Consider the following 18,701-nt stretch of genomic DNA (forward strand, 5'->3'; position numbering starts at 1 on the left):
ATAAAAGTGTTATACTATTTTTTTTTTTATTAGTGTGTAAATTAATCCCAGGACGAATGTTATTATACCATGACCTTTAAATAACCTTGAATGAAGAAAATATCGACCAAGCCGAGCATTATCGTAGGAAATTGTTTCATTTTGATGAAATTATGAATGCGTTCGAAATAGTTATCTTAATAACGTGGGATTCACGTATAATAAATAGAATAAATAAAACAATTTGTTCAATGCCGCGCTATCTTTATATCTCGAATAATAAATGTGCGATTCGTTTTCTTATAAATAAAGTTTTTTGTCTTGACAAAATAAATTTGTATTTTCTCGTAATATTGTTACACATATTGGAGTAAGAGAATTCGTTGTTTTTCGATTATGAAGAAATCTAGAAGAATTCAAAAAACAGATCCAAAATCATAGCGCGTTCTCCAAATTTTAGGTTAGGAAAAGTGTTGTGAGATGAGCATCCGTTTTGTTGATCATATATAGAGAGATAGTCGTTGAAGATCATTTGGGATTAATATCAGATTAATATTATAACAGCAACAAGCCTACTTCATCGAACTCTGTTTACAGTTCAGAACATTCGATATAAATTTCTAGAGATTTTGCCGCCATTGAACAATTTGTTTCATTTTTCCTTGTTTCGATTTAGACTTCGTTTAAGATCATCATTTGTTTTGACATCAACGATAACGGAATCTTGGAAATTTTTTCAATTTATCACTTTTCTTCCAAACATTTTTTTTATTCTCAGACAGAAATGAATTTAAAAAATCGAAGCGATCAAGAGAAAGAAACTGAACATTCTGAACGACGAAAAAAAATTCGCGACAGATATCAAAACTTTCAACAACGAAGTGTCGTTACACGCGATTAATGATATAAATATCGATAAACGTCGACAAACATCGACAATATATCACCGATCGAGCATTGTCTCGGACGGTTCAAAGAAAAAAAAAAGAAAGAATATCGCAAAATAAAATAACTACGTTTTAAAAATAATATTGGCCGTTTAATAATTTTTCGCGTGTTCGCGCGCGTGAAACTTGAATCACGCGCGATAACGTTTCATATCCCCGCCGATAAACTCCGCTAGGTTATCACGAGTGGCAAATATTTGTCGAGTTTCTCAATAATCCCGATGAGGTCGTTCGATGACCGATCCTCTCGCTCGTCGATACGCGATTATTCCGTGCCCAATTATGCGCACGTGCACGCCTCCCCCTCCGTTGCAACCTCTCCAACAATTTAAAATAATTCAAGGATAACGACTTCGCCCATTAAAAAATTTATCAATCTCGTTTTAACGAGAGAAAGATTTCCCAGCTCGAGCCGGGGAAAGCCGTCCCCAATAATTCGTGGTATTAAAATTTCACCGAGCTTGGGGTGGGAGGGGGTGAGTTTCTTTGCGGTCAAAGGGGGGAAAAATCGACGAATAGATTAATCGAAGCGAGAGAGAGGGCGAGGGTGAGTAACGATGGGTGATTTACTTCGTTCATCGGCTACGACGAGCCACCCCTCTTTTGTATACCACCCCTGCATCGATAGATAGGTATCGTGGTAAATAAAGAATGCTCGAATATTGCGATGAATGAAAGGAAATCGGGGCTGGAAAATGACTGGAAGATTTGTCGCGATCAAGGTGTTTTTTTTAAGAATTATAAAGAAAAGGGAAATTGGAAAATCAGGATACAACATTTTTTGGATTTTGTATATTACGAGTATCGTAAAACGCGATAAATCGTTTCCAAAATTGTTGATTTTTCATTTGTTTAAAAATTTGATGTCAAGAGTCGATATCAAATTTTAAAAGTTGAATATTCGATTAATACCTTTGAAAAGATTATTCGCCATATGCATCGAAGCTCTAACGCGAAATTTCAAAGAGTTGAGAGGAAAATATGTATACCAATTTGTATTAAAGAAATACCGCGAAAATTACACGCGCAACATTTTTAAGACCTCCTTTTTATGCACCCGAGTCCAATTGAACGGGTTATCAAAAGTGGCCTCAATGGCGTACATACGGCTCACGATTTCAATTCAAGTGAGCGTGTGGTGATCACATGGCGATTAAAACGGCCAGCTCAATTTTGAAGTGTGCGATGGGGGAGATAATCGATAAAGCGGACGATAAAATTGTGAAAAAAAGAAAAGGAAAGAGAGAGGAACGAATGCTTCGTTATCGTTTAAATATATCGTCATATTAAAATATTGTCAAAGAAGCATGCAACTACATAATACATTATTCGATTTAATGGAAGCAACGTTTCCATTGAAATTTTTATTCGTTCAAAATGAGACAGTTTCACTTTTTCCGGTCCGGTTTTTAATTCATTCAGACTCGTACGGAATATAAAATATAATTTTCGAATATAAGCAAAGTGATTTGCATATTAATTATTAAAAATTAACGAATTATAAATTATAAACGGAACGAAATTAAATATCGGAATTTTCAAAGAATTAATTGCTGCACGTCTCTTCGCATCTCTGACGCTAATGGTTTATTTTCATTGCGTGTTACAGCGTGGAATATCCCACGTTGATGCATCCATTCCGATATTATTTAACCGTCTCGATCTCGTCACGGTTCAAATAGCACGATGTTTTGTCTACATCATATCGATGGAATTCGAAACCTCGATTCAACAATCGAACATCAATAACACGACTTCGAATACCAGGAACGAAGAGTCTCTAGCTATCAAAGTTCAGTTAGAGAACGACCAACTTATCGATAGATGTATCGACCACTGATCGATCAAAGATGGCGCTCTAGAATCAGTTCGATTGGACGAAATATGGCCGGCGGAGTAGTGTTTCTTTATTGTGATATAATATTCATCGATATCAGTGGTATTGATAGATATGGGCAAAATTCTAACGGTCTAAGTAAAGAGTTAAAGTTAATTCGACAAGTTATTTCGATAATTTTTTACTCAAAGCGTCGAGTAACGTTAATATCAAACGATCAAGGTTATATAAAGTGAGGTTAAGAACGGATCAACCGTAATAGCTATGAATAAATGTTATTCAAACGTATTAAATAAGTCATTAAAGTAGCTTTATTTAAAATTTTAACTAGTTATTTTTTAGTTAGTGGATTAGTGCCCAGCTATGATTAGCGGTAATTCGTTCACGAAGAAGGCACGCGATGACTCAAACCGTGGCCAAGATTCGCACGCACGGTATGAATCGTTCCGCTCGTTACGACGTGAAGTTCGCGCGATACATCCGTGCCGGTTGCGAAACCATGGGCAAATTGGTGCACGTTTAAAAAGCGTGACGCTTGTAGAGTCGAGAGAGTGTCGATTCTTTCTGCGAACACCTCTCGTGCATCATCGCCATTAACGTGTAATCGGGAAAAAACAGTGTTGTGTTACGAGACGTGAATCAGACGAGAAAGAAGCAAATTAATAAGGATGATTGACACATGGTAACACGTTATATTATATTATATTTAGAAAAAAATAAAAATAATGATATTTGATACAAGAAATGGAAACTAGTTAATCGGTATTGAAAGATTTTTTTCTTATTAATATTTTATTAAAACTTGTAACATAGAGTCCTCTATGTTGGATTTTTTTTCGGTAAATGCGCGTTAATTTCAAAAGTTCTTTTCTAACCGTATCGATTTTCATTGCGATATTTATAAAGGGACTGCAAGTTATTGTTTTTTATAGAAATGGTCATGTTTTTAACTCTTTACGTATAAATAAATAGAATCGCTTAATAATTCGGGAAAAATCATATTACGTTTACATTTTATTGGAATAATTTTGAATTTTAAAATTATGAAGTTCCAATTTCTACAGTAATTCGAAATATTTCGTTTTCTTTGAAACGATAACTTTTCGATTATCTTATTGTTACACTTTGTGATAAATTATTACGTGTAATAAATTTCTATTGCGGCATAAATTAAATGTTAAATGACAATTAATAGGAATAAATATGACCTCATAAGTTTTCTCTATAAATATTTACAAAGTTGCAACGTGTAAAAGATTTCATCTTACAGAATACATACATATCAACTAATAATAGAATATTCATTAGATGTTTAAACTGTAATTATTCGAATGAATAATAGAATTATAGAGGAAAGGAATGCCTATCAATGTAAAGTATAATTCTAAACTAATTGTTCGAGTAAAATTTCCATTCATCCTTTATATACTATTTTATTTTAAATAAATCTATTATTATCTATTATTATTAACGTAGTTGAAAAATTATTTTAATATTCATTATTTCATTTGATATTTAAATATTTGTTGAATAATCGTTATTTTACTTTCACTGCAAATGCACATATATTTAATTCAATTCTCGAAACGAAATTTATATTTCTTGCAAAAACTTTATCAATTCAGATTCGAATCAATTGTATATACGTTCTTTCGTTATTTCTTACTTTTAGTCCAAATAAAACCTATCCATTTCCGGATGAGCATAATCGCAGTAACGCGTTCGGTATACGAGAGGCCGAGTCGGGAACAAAAAGCAGATTAAGCGTCACTGGTTAAGAGTCGAGGAAGAGAAAGTCAACGAACCAATAACAACCAGTCCCTGATTGAGCTTGAATGCCGTGTTCTGGCTTTTATTAAGCGCAATCGCTCAGATTCGGCCCTCTTTTTCTTTCTCTCTTTCCATCGGTTAGCTCGCGTGTGTCTCGCGCTTTTAACGAGCGTTTTACGAGCTTTTGTTCGCTCCTCCTCCCGCTCTCTGCACCTTTTATCTGGAATGCAATACAAAAAGCACGCGTATAATGCATCTACGCGAACAAAACACGAGCGCAATCTCGACTGATATATATATATATTTACATATACATATACACACATATATATATATTTATATGTATATATACTCTTCGGGGTCAAGTCTTGGGACGAAGAGAAATGTATATAATTGAAGACGGTTCATCCTCTCTGTTTAATGTACAACTGTTTTGCATTTGGATCACCACGAATGTTGAATAAATTGAATAACAGATAGAATTCGAAGGAGAATGGAGAATTATTATTAGATATTTACGATACAAAAGGATGCGATTTTTTTTTATTTATCTCTCGTTTATTTATAATATTCAATCTTTGTTCGGGTTTTTCTTGTGCATTCGACGATATTTTTCTTTTTTATTAACGTAAGAGATAATCGTAATCTCGTGATAGATAGAATTTAAAATTATATCTGTATTATTAATTACAGTTGGGTTTTTAAAGAAAAAGAATGCAAGTTAAATTTAATATTTGGCATAAATAAATACTTGATTACTTTTATCGAATCAATAATGACGGTCATTCAACTATAATTGTCTGAAACGTGCTGATTATTTCGTATGCTGGGAATATTCGTGTTGAATTTGACCAAGATAGATAATTGAGGCAAAAAATATAATTAAAATGCATCTCGTGTGACTCTGATGAACTCATTTGGAATACAAGAGTGAAATTCAGGCAACGTATATAACACGCATGTACGTGTGACAATTTGCAATTCTTCTTAAGGTAATCGCTATTATTCAGCAGTACGAGTTCAAAAATAATTTATGAAATCTAGAAGATTTCGTAAAAAAAGTCAAAATAATTTCAAGAAATTTTATATGAAACTTATTATACACATGCATAAATCTTCAAGAATTTGCGAATTTCTTATTCCTTCTAAATTAAAATAAAATAGAAAATCGAGGCAGCAATTTTTGAGAAACAAGTAAGATACTTTTATTAAGAACAGTTCTCTAAACTTGATTGAAATCTACCTATTACTATTAATAAATTTCGAGCATCTCGTATCATTAACACTTGGCTAATTATCACAAAGAGCACAATACATTTCAAATTGTTCTTAAATCAACATCTTCTCGTTCTTCACAAAAATGTAATAATAAATTTCATTTACATATGCAAAAAAAAAAACACTTTCATTGGACTCTCCGAAAACTTTTATTATATTTAATAATTTCTTTCCACCTCGTAGCCTATCCATTTCCATTCCAATCTTTTCTCGTCGCTAATCGATGCGAGTTCGCGTCGCAGCGCTAATCAACGTTATCGAAGAAAGTTTCGAGAAAGGAGGCGGAATAATATCCGTGCAGCGTATCAAGGGGATCGTAAGAGGGACACGCAGAATAATACGGCAGCACGCGAGGAATACAAACAGAGATCGTGGCGCACGATGACGAAAGGAGTGACGAGCAAACAGACCACGTGGGTTGACATTTGCTCACGGCTCGATTAGCATCGTAAATCTTCTTCTAGGATCAGGCTATAATTAGATTCGCGATCTGTTCTTGACGAGCTGTTTAAACCCCTCCTCTCCCTCCCCGTTTATTCCACTCCTCGCTCGCTTCACTCCATTCTCGTCGTTGAATTTTATCTGCGGTGACTCGATAGTCTGCTGGCCTTGACACAGTCCTCGCACGCCCCAGAGAAAGAGAATCGATATCCTTTCTTTTTTTTTTTCGAGAATAAAACTTCGAATTCGAAACTTCCAGCCTTCCTTCGTCCGATTATCCCCGTGCAAAGCCCTCCTTCTTCGGTCGCAGACGGTCTTCGATCCGATTTGAAAGATCGCTATTAATACGCGCGTCGACGGGAAGAATGGAGCTTATTAATAGAAACGAAATTTTTTAACGCGTGCTTCAAAAATACACCCGGTGATATATTCGATCGATTATGTAATACAGTAGATCGTTCCGTTTAACTTTTTTGGGATGAAAAATGTATGGCATCGGTTATTATCGCGGGGGGAAAGATAATAAACGCGGTGAAAATAATCGGATTTTAGCACGAGGAGAGTCGCCGTCAGCGAGAGTATAAAAGCCGCCGGCTGCTTTCTCTTCCTACGTTGGGATACGTTTTCCTCCGCTGCGTGTGTATACGCGCGCGCTTTCTCGACCGTGCCGCCAAACGCGAAAATAGAAGGCAAAAGACGGGGTGGGGCGCGAGGCGTATCGCGTTTCGAGCGGCGGACAGTGACGGATATCGGGCGGGCGAACATCGAACGGGCGTGACGACGATTCTCTTTCCCCTCGTATCGACGAACACCGATTGGCAGTATTTTATTGAAGTAGGTGTCTTATGCTCCGCAGAGAAACATGCAGTCGACCTCGATGGCGTGGAACTCGTTCCTGCCGTTGCCGCCGCCAGGAAGCAGAACGCACGCGGCGCCGCATTCCGGGATGACGGCGCATGTGGGCCATCATCATCCGGGGACAGGTGCAGCGGTCACGCATCCGGTCACTGTCGCTCAGCAACAGCAACGGGAGCGGGAGGAGCGGGAGCGGGAGGCGAGGGAGCGGGACGCGAGGGAGCAACGGCAACGCGAAACGGAAAATCTGGGGATGAGGGAACACCACCTGGTCGCGGCCGAGAGATTGCACAGACAGGCCGAGGCCAGAGATCACGTTGCCGCCCAACAAAGAGCCGCCTATTACGCAGCCACTGCACCTCCGACTCAACAGGTAATCGCAGAGAGAGAGAGAGAGAACTAGGTCGGATGAAACGTTTCCTTTCTTTTCCTTCCCTCTCCTGGTTTCGCCACTTTTTCCCTCCCTTGGGATACATAATTCGAGCGTTAACGAGCGTTCTTTTTTCAATCTTATTTCGCGCAGGTGTCTCGACCCTCGAGCGTGCCCGGCAAAGTCGATTACCCACCACCGCCAGCGCACTCGAGGACCTCGAAGTCGTCGCTTCCCGTGAGCAGTCTTCACGAGAAACCGCCGCCTGTGGTCGGGCCGTCGCACAGCTCTCTGCCGAAAGTGGAGCCTAACGTCGGCCTGTTCAGCTACTCGACGTATCAGCCGCAGTCGTCGTACATGCACGACATCAAAGTGAAGAGCGACGTGGGGCAGCCGCACAAGTCGTTACCGAGCAAGAGCAGCGGTCTGGCCGGGGGCCTCGAGAGGGATCATCACGGGCGGGAGGTTCTGCAAAATCCTCCGTCGTTGTTGCCGGATCACAAGAGTTCGGTGATAGTGAAGAACGAAGGCCGGGAGCTGCCGAAGGTGGCGGCGTCTCAGCAACACTCGTCGAGCCCGAAGATCATGCCGTATCTGAACGTGCAGTCCGTTCCACCTCAACACAAACCGTACGAGTACAGGAGCCCAACGCAGAGCCCCCACCACCTGCACCATTTGGACGGTCTACAGACAGCCAAGAGCATACCTCAAAGTCATCACAGAAGCAGTAGCGGGTCCACGACCACGACGCAGTTACCCAGCCCCCACGGGCATCCACCGCATTCGCACAATCGACAGTCGCCGCACGCCCAGCATCCTCATCAGCCACCGCATCCATCGCCGCCCGAGCCGCGTTATCTCACCAGGCCGGAACCGGGCCTGCCCTACGCTACTGCCAAGTCCTCGTATCCGTATCCGCATCCGCATCCGCCCACGGCATCGCCGACCTCGCATTACGCCACGCCGGCTGGCTCCAAGCCGAAAGTCAGTAGTCCAGCGCCGCCGCACATCTACGGGAAACCGAATTCCGGTATCATGACCGGGACCCCGGTCTGCAGGGCATCCGAACCGGCGGTCGCGGCCCCGATACCGCTCACCTCGAAGGCCGGGAGCTCGCCTTACCAGCAAGTGCCTCACCACCACGGGGCCCCGCCTCCACCTCTGCCGCCACCCGCGCACAGCAGGTCCATCTACGACTCGAGGGGATACACGAGCTCGATGCCGGCCGCCAAGCTACCGCCGCCCCCCCTCCACGGCTCCCCTCCGACCGCCGCCTCGGCGCCGCTCTCCAGGCCCATAGCGCATCCCGCCCATCACACGAGTCCTCACCAGCAACCCGGCCAGACGGTGCAACACCCGCAGCCACAATTGAACGCCTCGTCCTTCCAAACGCAACCGCTCGATCTTGGAATCGAGAGATCCGGATCGCCGAAGAGAAAAGCGCCGACCCCCTCGTTGACCGAGAATTCCGGCCAACCGGTTTCCCTCGAGGTGTGCAAGAAACGCAGGACAGAGGAGCCGCAGCCGTTGTCGCTTCAATGCGTCGGCCCACCCGTACTCTCGAGAGCGAGCGAGCCGAGCCCGTTGATCGCCTCGGCCGCCACTTCGATCACGACCGTGGTTAATACCACGGTGGCTCTGCTGGCCCAGTCCAATAATACGCAGACGACGCAGGAGCGCACCGTGACCGCAGTCAGCCCGACGCCCCGCACGGCGAGCGGAGACGGGTCCGTGAGACCAGCCAGTACGGGAAGCGTTAGCTCTTTGAATCCGACGGTTAGCGCGGCTCCTAGCCCGGCGCCTATACCGAGCCCAGCGCCCTCTACGGCGCCGAGTCCGGCGCCCAGCGCTCCCGGCACTCCAGCCAAAGCTAACCCCAGCACGGTCGACAGCGAGAAATCGAACAGTCCTGCTCCCAGACCACCGAGCAGCACCAGTTACCCGGTTCACAAGCTGAAGAAGGCATGGCTGCAGAGGCATTCGGGCGAGGATGGGACGGAAGACACGACCGGAGTCGTGGGTAGCGGATCTTGCGTCACCTTACCTATGAATATCTCCCAAGCGCCGTCGCAGTCGTTGAACAACAAAGAACGCGACACCTCGAATGTTTCCGGCAACACGACGACCACCTGTTTGCCCAGCGCCGTCAATTCCATTCACAATATCGGGAGCATGGCGGTGAACAGCATCAATAAGAGCAAAGTTACCGCGAAAAGCAGCCGTAAATCGGCGAACAAAGAATCGTTAAACGGGCATGCGACAGACACGAAAACGTTACAAGAAGACTCTTCTAGCAGCGACCCGGAACGGAAGTCGCCGCCCAAAAGGAAGCCACCCAAGGTATCTATATGGATCGTATCTATCGTATTTACTTTTTATAGTTGCGAATGTTCCCATTTGAAAACTGTGTCTTATCGTTCTCCTCGTTTGTCTATTACTCTTGCATGTTCTCTAGATCGTGTTCTGAATATAATCACATTTTTACTCAGTGTTGGACCATTATCATGATTTTTCAAATGTTTGCGTTATTTTGGGAAAATTAGATATTTCGAATAAAAATTATTCAGTAGTTTGGCAGCAAAATAAATAAATTGCAAAAATTTTCAAATTTGTTACAATATTATCCATATTATTGTTACACTGTTATAATATGTATCATAAATAAGATTAATAGAATTTAGAATAAATTTGTATTGTTTACATTTAAATAGATAACTCATTCATAATGAATTGTATTTATATTTCATTTACACGTGAACAAGGAAACTTGCTTTTTTTATTATTAATTATTATAGATTTTTAAAATGAAAATTATTATATAATAAATCATTGAATTCGTTATTTCATCAACTACTATCGAATTAAAATTATATATATATATATATATATATATATATATATATATATATATATATATAGTCACTTAAGATATAATTTTCATTTTTCATCGAATGTAAAGTTTTTTAAAAAAATTTGCCATCAAATTAACATAAATATTTGAAAAATTGTGATTACCGTTATGAAAAAGTATTGTTTTTTATTTATTTATTTTTTTTTATGATTGTAGATATGTAGATTTATTATTGCATTATGATACAAATTTTATAAGTATTTTATCAATATTATATAATTAAGCATGTACGTAACCATAATATAATACATATGCTAAAGAAGCTATTAGATAAAAATTATTTTGAATAACAAATAAGATAGAAGATAATAAAGTAAATTTAATTTATATAAACCAGATATAATTAAATTTAATTTATTTTTAACGATTTTAATGATTTTTTTGTTCTTTGAATTTTATTTCTACGTAGATCTGCGATGACAAAAATTTCATTTTTCTTTTTCTTGTGATTAAGTCTAATCTAAAAATTTTTTATAATCATATAGATTTATATATGCAAAAAATATTTTTAGATTCATTAATATATAAAAATGTATCATATTTTATCGTATTATAATTACAATAATAAATCATTTGTTTTTCTTAGTAAACTTTAAATAAAAATCAAAAAAAACAATAACGAATAATGAATAAACAATAATGTAATCGAATAATCGATTAAAATTTTATTTATTATTAGTAGTAGAATAAAAATTTATATGAAAATAACGTTTAATACTTGTACAAGTTTACTATTCAATACATTTTATATTTGAATATCCCGCCTCTTTCGGCGCCATTTTGGTAACATTATCGCAACATAAGCCACAAGTAGGAAACCAACTTGCGCTACGCTCGTATATTATTTTCGCACAAGTGTTTCTACTTTAATACGTATATATGTGTCTAACGTACAGTTATCGATTATTCGAAATGAATAAAACCCAATGGATAAAACTGGTAAAGTGATTAAGGTTTATCCTGATATTTCGTAGTATATAAGAAAACTTAACCTTACTTTTTACATATACAAAAACGAATGTTCAGATTCTTTTAAAGTCGGTCGATCTTCGACGAATAACAAATGAATTTACGATTTATGAAAAAAAAGAATGTAATCGTTAATTTTTTCTTTCTTTTTTTGGTTCTTTTTATCATAATGTGAAATCGTTCGAATTATTGCATGCAACACATTCGACGTAGAATTGATTTGCTTGTATTATTGAATCCATATCGCGAACGAGTAATTTAAACATCGAGGATGTGTGCGCGTTCACGCACGCGTGTGTATATTAGTTTGTAGTTTTTGGCAGTAGTTTCGACAAGAGCATGAACTTCCTGACTACTTAATAATCTGTGCCCTGTGGTAGGTAAAACGAAAGAAGGGCGCAGCACGGAGGCAGCAAACGACCGCGGAAGATCAGCGGAGGCGAAAGGAAGATAAACAAGGCGGAGGAGCTGGTGTAGGCAGTGAATCTAGTAACGAGAGCGAAGCTGGTTCTGCCAGTGATACGAGTGAACAGTTGGGTTCCATTCAACCTACATCGAGGGTGCGACATACCACGGCCAATTCCAACAATTCCTCGGGAAACGGTTAGTTGACGTAGCTTCTTGTAAATGGACTTCCCATCAGGTGAACTAACTATTCACTTGCAGGGTAAGTGATCCGCGTTCCATGATTATACACTTACTCGTCTCTATAGAGCTATGTGGGAACCCGAGAAATTCAGGAGTATATTCTCAAAAGGTTATGTACTTCCGCTTAATCTAAAAATATTTCTATAAACGTTCACTCACTTTTTAAACTTCCTGATACTCTTTAGGTTCGCTAAGCTCTTAATGAATCCCGTTTCGCACACTTACCCTGTTTCGACGCAAAATAATTCCCAAGTTTTCTTCTTCCGTCGTGTAACTTGACGCAATTATTAAGTAAAAAGAACAAAAAAAGAAAGATGATGAAAATTTAAAGATCGACACGTGTCTATGAGATATCGATAATATAACGAGCTTTTTAACACTGAGTTATGTTACTAACGTGCAATTGGTTTTGAACGAATGTTTCTATATCGATCTTTAAAAATATCGAATATCGTTTGCCCGGTAGGAAATAACAAGGAACCCAGGAAACGAGGCAGAAGACCAAAGACTACGAAAGGTAATGAACTAGGTGGAGAAGATCAGCAACCTCGTCAAAAGAAAGAGCGCAGAGACGATAGTGCGAGCGGTGGCAACAGTGGGCCAGGTGGAAGTGGCGGTAGAGGTGATCCCTTTCGTAGACCACCGATATCGCAATTGAAAAAAACTGGCGATAGTTGGCTGCAAGACGGCGCTTGTTTCGAAGTAGCTCCAAAGTTGGCTAAATGTCGTGAGTGCAGATGGACACCGCACCAGCGCTCCAAAAATCTTCCTCAAAATATTTTCTGCAGATTTTATGCATTCCGTAGATTACGGTACACGAAAAACGGACAATTGGCGATAGCAGGATTTAGCGATCCCCACAAAGATGCGTCTGAGGTAAGTATTTACAACATTGCCTTCCAATACGTTGCAACGATAAAGCGAATGACAATTTCGTTTTCGTGTTACAGGTAGATCTTCGGTTATGGTTACCGGGAAAAGAAAGTTCGGATAGCAAGAAGGACGAAAAGCCTGACAAGAACGACAAAGAGAAGGGAGACAAGGAGGATCTAGATTTGGAAATGGCTCACAGATTACTTCGTCAAGTTGGGGATCAGTTTTGTGATCTTTTGCATCAGGAGAAGGATGCTCTGCAACAGCATATGGCAGAAGGTAAATTTCAATCGGATTTGGAAACCTCTAGGAGGCAATTTAATTATATACTTAAATATAAAATAAAAATTGTTTAGATCTATGTTTATATTCATTTTCACGCATGTTTCGTGTCGATGTTAAACGAGTTATATATATGCGTTATAAAGTTATAAAATTTACGTGTAACGTTTCAACGAGAATAAGTTCAAAAAAGAAGGAAACGAGAAGGATAAATACAAATGAATTGTGTAGCATGTTCATCTATTCGTATATCGTTTCTTTTTTTGCTTCTATGTATTTTAAAATTTCGTTTGATATTAATATTTATTTCGAAATTTATATTTTGTAAGCATGCAATTAAACGAAGTTGCTTTGTTTATTTCCTTTCGTTCGCATGATTTAACGCTTTGCGTATCGATTGTTTCTTCACCTTGACAGCAAGTTCGGGACTTGTAGACGGAACAGTCGCTTGGAAGAGAGTGGTCCAAGGTGTCCGAGAGATGTGCGACGTCTGTGAAACGACCTTGTTTAATTACCATTGGGCTTGCGGAAAATGTGGCTTCGTTGTGTGCATCGATTGTTACAAAGTAAGAATATTTCTTATTTATTTTCATAAATTTATTCACTATACACTTAATACACATGATGATAAATAATCCTTTGATCAATTCACGTGATATATATATATCTGTAAAATATCGAGCTTTTTAACACTGACAAAAATATCATGATCATCACGAATAGAAAAATTTATCTCGTAAAGATTTAACGAAACGATTTAATATATTATCAGGGACGCAAGAACGGGACGATCAAGATTTGGGGAGAAAGCGGAAAGGACAGAGATGATTTTTCATGGCTTTTATGTACAAATAGACAAGTGCACGAACCCGAGCGACTTATGCTCACGCAAATCATTGCCGGTGACAGCCTGATACGTCTTGGCCAACGATTGCACGAATGCCGTGCAGAATGGGGAATACCCCAACATTGTGGTTGTTCACTGGTCGTTCAAACTCCTGCCAATGAGTATTTGCGAAACATGATAAAAGGCGATTCGGTACCCGTTTTGAATGGCAACGTTAAGCAGGAAATTAAAGAAGAAAAAAAAGTGAATGAGTCGAACGGATCGTCGGAGAGCAAAACGAACGGGGAGGATAAAAATTCCCCGTTAAACTGGCTGGCAGATGTGGCTTTACAGAACCAGGATAAAAACGAGAGTGCTTCTAGTTCAGATTCCGACGAAGATCGGGATGGCAATTATTCGACTTTGAGAGAATTGCTCATCCGACCGTCCCACAAATCAAACGGTAGCGGTTCCAGATCGAATTCACCGACCAGCAATCCCGGCAACGTTAACGTTACCCCCGGAAACAATGCGCAAAACAACGTGACAAAGTCTGGGAAGAAGTCGAAAATGGACACGTTGGATGAGGTCATATCTAGCGTTATAGAGCACAGCGTGAAAAAGGAGAGGGAAGATGAACTGGACGATGAGAAGCCGAGGGAGCTTAAGCATTTCGTCAGAAGATACAAATGGACGCAGAAGGGAAGGGAACCGTTGCCCATCCGGATCATGACGCTCACCGAAAGCAAGAGTCTTTACCCGGACGTGCCCCATTCTTGGCTCTGTGATGGAAAATTGCTCAGGTTAAACGATCCGAACAATCCCAACAATTACAGAATATTTCAAGATCAATGGAAACGCGGACAGCCGGTTATCGTGTCGGATGTTGCGAAGTTATTGGACATGAGCCTCTGGCATCCGGACTCGTTCGCCAGAGATTTTGGGGACGAGAAGAACGATTTGATCAATTGCATGACCGGAAATCTGGTACCAAATCAACCGATGCGCAAATTCTGGGAAGGATTCGAACACTTCTCGAAGAGATTGAAAGACGAGAGAGGAAATCCGATGTTGTTAAAATTGAAGGACTGGCCTCCCGGTGAAGATTTTGCGGAATTGTTACCGTCGAGATTCGCGGATTTGATGAAAGTTTTGCCGTTGTCGGAGTACACCCATCGAAACGGAAGACTGAACTTGGCCAGTCGTTTACCCGACTGTTTCGTGAGGCCAGACTTGGGGCCCAAGATGTACAATGCTTACGGATCGGCTCTTCATCCAAACAAAGGCACCACTAATCTCCACCTAGATATTTCTGACGCGGTGAACGTCATGGTTTACGTGGGTATCCCAAAGGATGCCGACAACGACGAACACGTCAAAGGTATTTCACGCCATACGTTTCTTTTCTTTACTTTCATTTCGTTTTTATTAACGATGTGTTTACGTCAACAGAAGCATTACGAGCAATAGACGAAGCCGGCTGTGATATCTTGACACGCCGACGTGTTCGCGAACGGGGAGAAGCACCGGGCGCGTTGTGGCATATTTATGCAGCTCGAGATGCCGACAAAATCAGAGATCTGTTGAACGCTGTCGCTTTGGAACGTGGAGCTCGTCTGGAACCGCATCATGATCCAATCCACGACCAAAGCTGTTATCTCGATGGACCTTTGCGAGAGCGATTGTACCGCGAATACGGCGTCGAAGGGTGAGTCCTTTTGTACTTGTAGTGTTTTTGAAATTCTTGTTAGAAATGAAAATAAGTTTCTTCTCTTTTTTTCTAGATACGCTATTGTACAGTGCCTAGGCGATGCGGTATTCGTGCCAGCTGGCGCGCCACACCAAGTCCGTAATCTTCACAATTGTATAAAGGTAGCCGAGGATTTCGTATCCCCAGAAAATGTGTCGCATTGCTTCCATCTAACGCAAGAGTTCCGCGCGTTATCCGACACGCACACGAACCACGAGGACAAATTGCAGATTAAGAATATAATTTATCACGCCGTGAAAGATTCTCTGGCCGTGTTGAGCAACGTGAAGGAAGAAACTCTTAACAAGTTGAAGTCGAATAACGAGATAAAAAAGGAGGAGACGTAGCCCTAGGCCCCCTGTCGCGGTCGCAAGAACCGTTGATCTTTCTTTGACTAAAAAAGAAATCTCGCTATATCAGTGAGTGCCCAATCTGTTACCTGCTCGTACATCGCCTCCCCGAATAAGCACACGCCGGGGTCGATTCGAGACGACAGGAGGATTTAATCTTAAGATGCTCCGGAACCTGTATCGAGGTGCAAGAATTTGTTGTGATATTTCGACGATTAACTCGAAACGTTTGATTTTTGGTATTGGCTGAGCCAATGAGATTATCCGTTGTTTCATTTTCAATTTCCTTTCGCGTTATATAGTTTTTTTTCTCTCGAGCAACGCGCTTGCGGACATGAAGTCTGCGAGTTTTTTCTTCATTGAGGTATGGAGTTGTTGTGACGCTAACGCGCACTGCGTCCATTATCATTGTGATACCACAGGAGGAGAACTTTGGATCATACGTTATTTGTAATTACTTATATCGTGCCTGTATTCAATACATACTGTCTATATTATATAAATGTAGATAATGGATTACTGTGTAATTGAATTCTTACTAGCAACTACGAAAGGATCGTCTAGAGGTACCTTTGTGCAATTAGATGTCGATTAAATTGTTAGTTGGATCAGTGATACTTGTCGATCCGCGTTACGTGCTCTCGTGATCTGGTGCTTTTTTGGTATCGATTTAACATGAAAACAAACAAGCCGTTTGCTTAAATGGCCGATATATATTTCTTGCTACGTTCTTGTGTTCAGCGCGGCAATGAGCATAAGGGGAAAACACTGCCTAAGCTGTTCACATTAAGGCCCGGTTCAACGTGACTGGATCCTTTGCGCGTAAAGTACATTAATGCGATATACGTGATAACCGCAGTTCGGCTTCCTCGAATAATATACGTTTCTTCGATTTTTGTCTTTCTTCTTTGAAAAATATATCGGCCGTACCGAGCAAACTTTGTTCGAAGGTGTTTGTACGATCATCGTCGTTTAAATTACGGCATCAGAACAAAAATAACAATAGTTGTAAACCAATCTTTCGATATTATCTTCACGGGATAAAAGATCGATGAGGATAGATTTCGTCAAATCTATTGAATTTAATGTTTTTTATAGATTGGATTAACGTTGTGTGGCCCAGTGATAACCCAGTAAGAGTAACGAGTAAGAGAAGAACGAAGTAAAAGACAGAGAAATGAAAAGAATAAAAAGAAAAAAAGAAAAAAAATAAGAAACTGTTATTTTTGTCGAATCACGCGAACCGTCTATCCAATAGAAGAGCAGCAGCGATATTCTAATTGTATTTGTAATTAATATCGATAATTATGGTAACATTATTTAATGCAAAGTAAAGCTGTAACGATTTTTGAAGTGCCAATGTTGAACGACGTGGACATTCTCGCGTGTTTACACGTTTGTGTATAGGTAGACAAGAAGAAAAAAACAAACAAAGAAAAGAGATGGACGAAAGAACACAGATTAGTCATGCAGAATTCATAGATGAGAGGCCGAGTTCCTATCATTTAACTTTCCTCATATAGAACAAACCGCTGCTATTCACGGTATGTTGCGCGATGTCTGAATTCTTGAAAGCCATTACCGTCCTCGTCCATTGTATCGTTCCACAATGACGTTTCTCACGTATTCACAACTGAATAAATACCATCGTAGTTGTACGTTTATGAGCCAGTCATAATTTCAATGATAAACGGAGGAAAAAAAAAGAAAAAGAAAAAGAAAAAGAGAGGAGGAAGGCAACAGCTTTCGAGGACAGACGCATGCAATTTAGCGTTTCGCGCCCTTGGTGCGCTTATCGATTGTCCTGATATTCACTACGGCTGGTAATCTTGAGACCGATGTGTAAGCAACAAACGAAGAACAAGGAAAAACAAATCACTGGAATCCTGAAATCCGCAATTTCTTTGATCTCAACATTCGTCTAGCATACAACGACTTGATTAAAATAATAATATTTAACGAGTAAATTTTTAAATATCTTAGTGTCGATAAGTAACGTTAATATTACGGAAATTATAACAAAAAAAAAAAAAATACCCTTATTATTCACAAACGACGATAATGGTAATGATAATTGATGATACCGACGATGTATAAAGTTATAGAGGAAAAGAAAAAAAAACATACTCTGTGTATTATTGCTGCAACAAAGCTATTATTCGTTCTCTTGCTACGTGTATGTAAATACATTTATACATACTTATATGTATACATATACATATATAAATACGAAAAAAATTAGACTTAAGAAACACACACTCCATGGATATGGATAAAAAAAAAAATACACTTTACAGACGTAGGTAGATAGTTTATTATACCATTATTATTATTAATTATTATGATTATGATTATCATTATTACGATTAATTATTACGAAAAATACCGATATTTAAATGTTGCTAATACGTGGCGAAAAAAACACGACTACGAGCGTCTAGTGTATAAATGAGAATTATTCGACAGATTGTTTGTGTGTGTTACATGAATGCGTGTATGTTTTTTTGAGCGACATTTCGGAAGAATGCTCGAGAGAGTGAACGAGAGAGAGAGAGAGAGAGAGAGAGAGAAAGAAGAAGGGGCCGTGTATTGGGGGCGGAGTGGAATGGATGAGA

At 39.9% G+C, this 18,701-nt stretch overlaps 1 protein-coding gene across 6 annotated transcripts in view; it reads left to right on the plus strand.

Moving 5' to 3' along the window:
* The window catches only part of LOC107998431 (serine/arginine repetitive matrix protein 2), a 234,111-nt gene extending 217,509 nt beyond the window's left edge, over positions 1-16,602 (plus strand). For 4 of the 6 annotated variants that reach the window (XM_062077623.1, XM_062077627.1, XM_062077624.1 and 1 more), the window contains 9 exons: positions 7,091-7,480; positions 7,631-9,817; positions 11,738-11,960; positions 12,472-12,881; positions 12,956-13,157; positions 13,578-13,726; positions 13,933-15,367; positions 15,439-15,694; positions 15,771-16,602. In XM_062077623.1, the coding sequence (XP_061933607.1) occupies positions 7,091-7,480; positions 7,631-9,817; positions 11,738-11,960; positions 12,472-12,881; positions 12,956-13,157; positions 13,578-13,726; positions 13,933-15,367; positions 15,439-15,694; positions 15,771-16,083 (5,565 nt within the window). In that variant the 3' untranslated portion in view covers positions 16,084-16,602. The remainder of the gene's footprint in view (positions 1-7,090; positions 7,481-7,630; positions 9,818-11,737; positions 11,961-12,471; positions 12,882-12,955; positions 13,158-13,577; positions 13,727-13,932; positions 15,368-15,438; positions 15,695-15,770) is intronic. The other 2 variants (XM_062077626.1, XM_062077625.1) reach the window with 2 other exon arrangements.
* The last annotated feature ends 2,099 nt before the right edge of the window (positions 16,603-18,701 follow it).

Source organism: Apis cerana, linkage group LG7 (assembly GCF_029169275.1).
Source record: "Apis cerana isolate GH-2021 linkage group LG7, AcerK_1.0, whole genome shotgun sequence".
NCBI lineage: Eukaryota > Metazoa > Arthropoda > Insecta > Hymenoptera > Apidae > Apis > Apis cerana.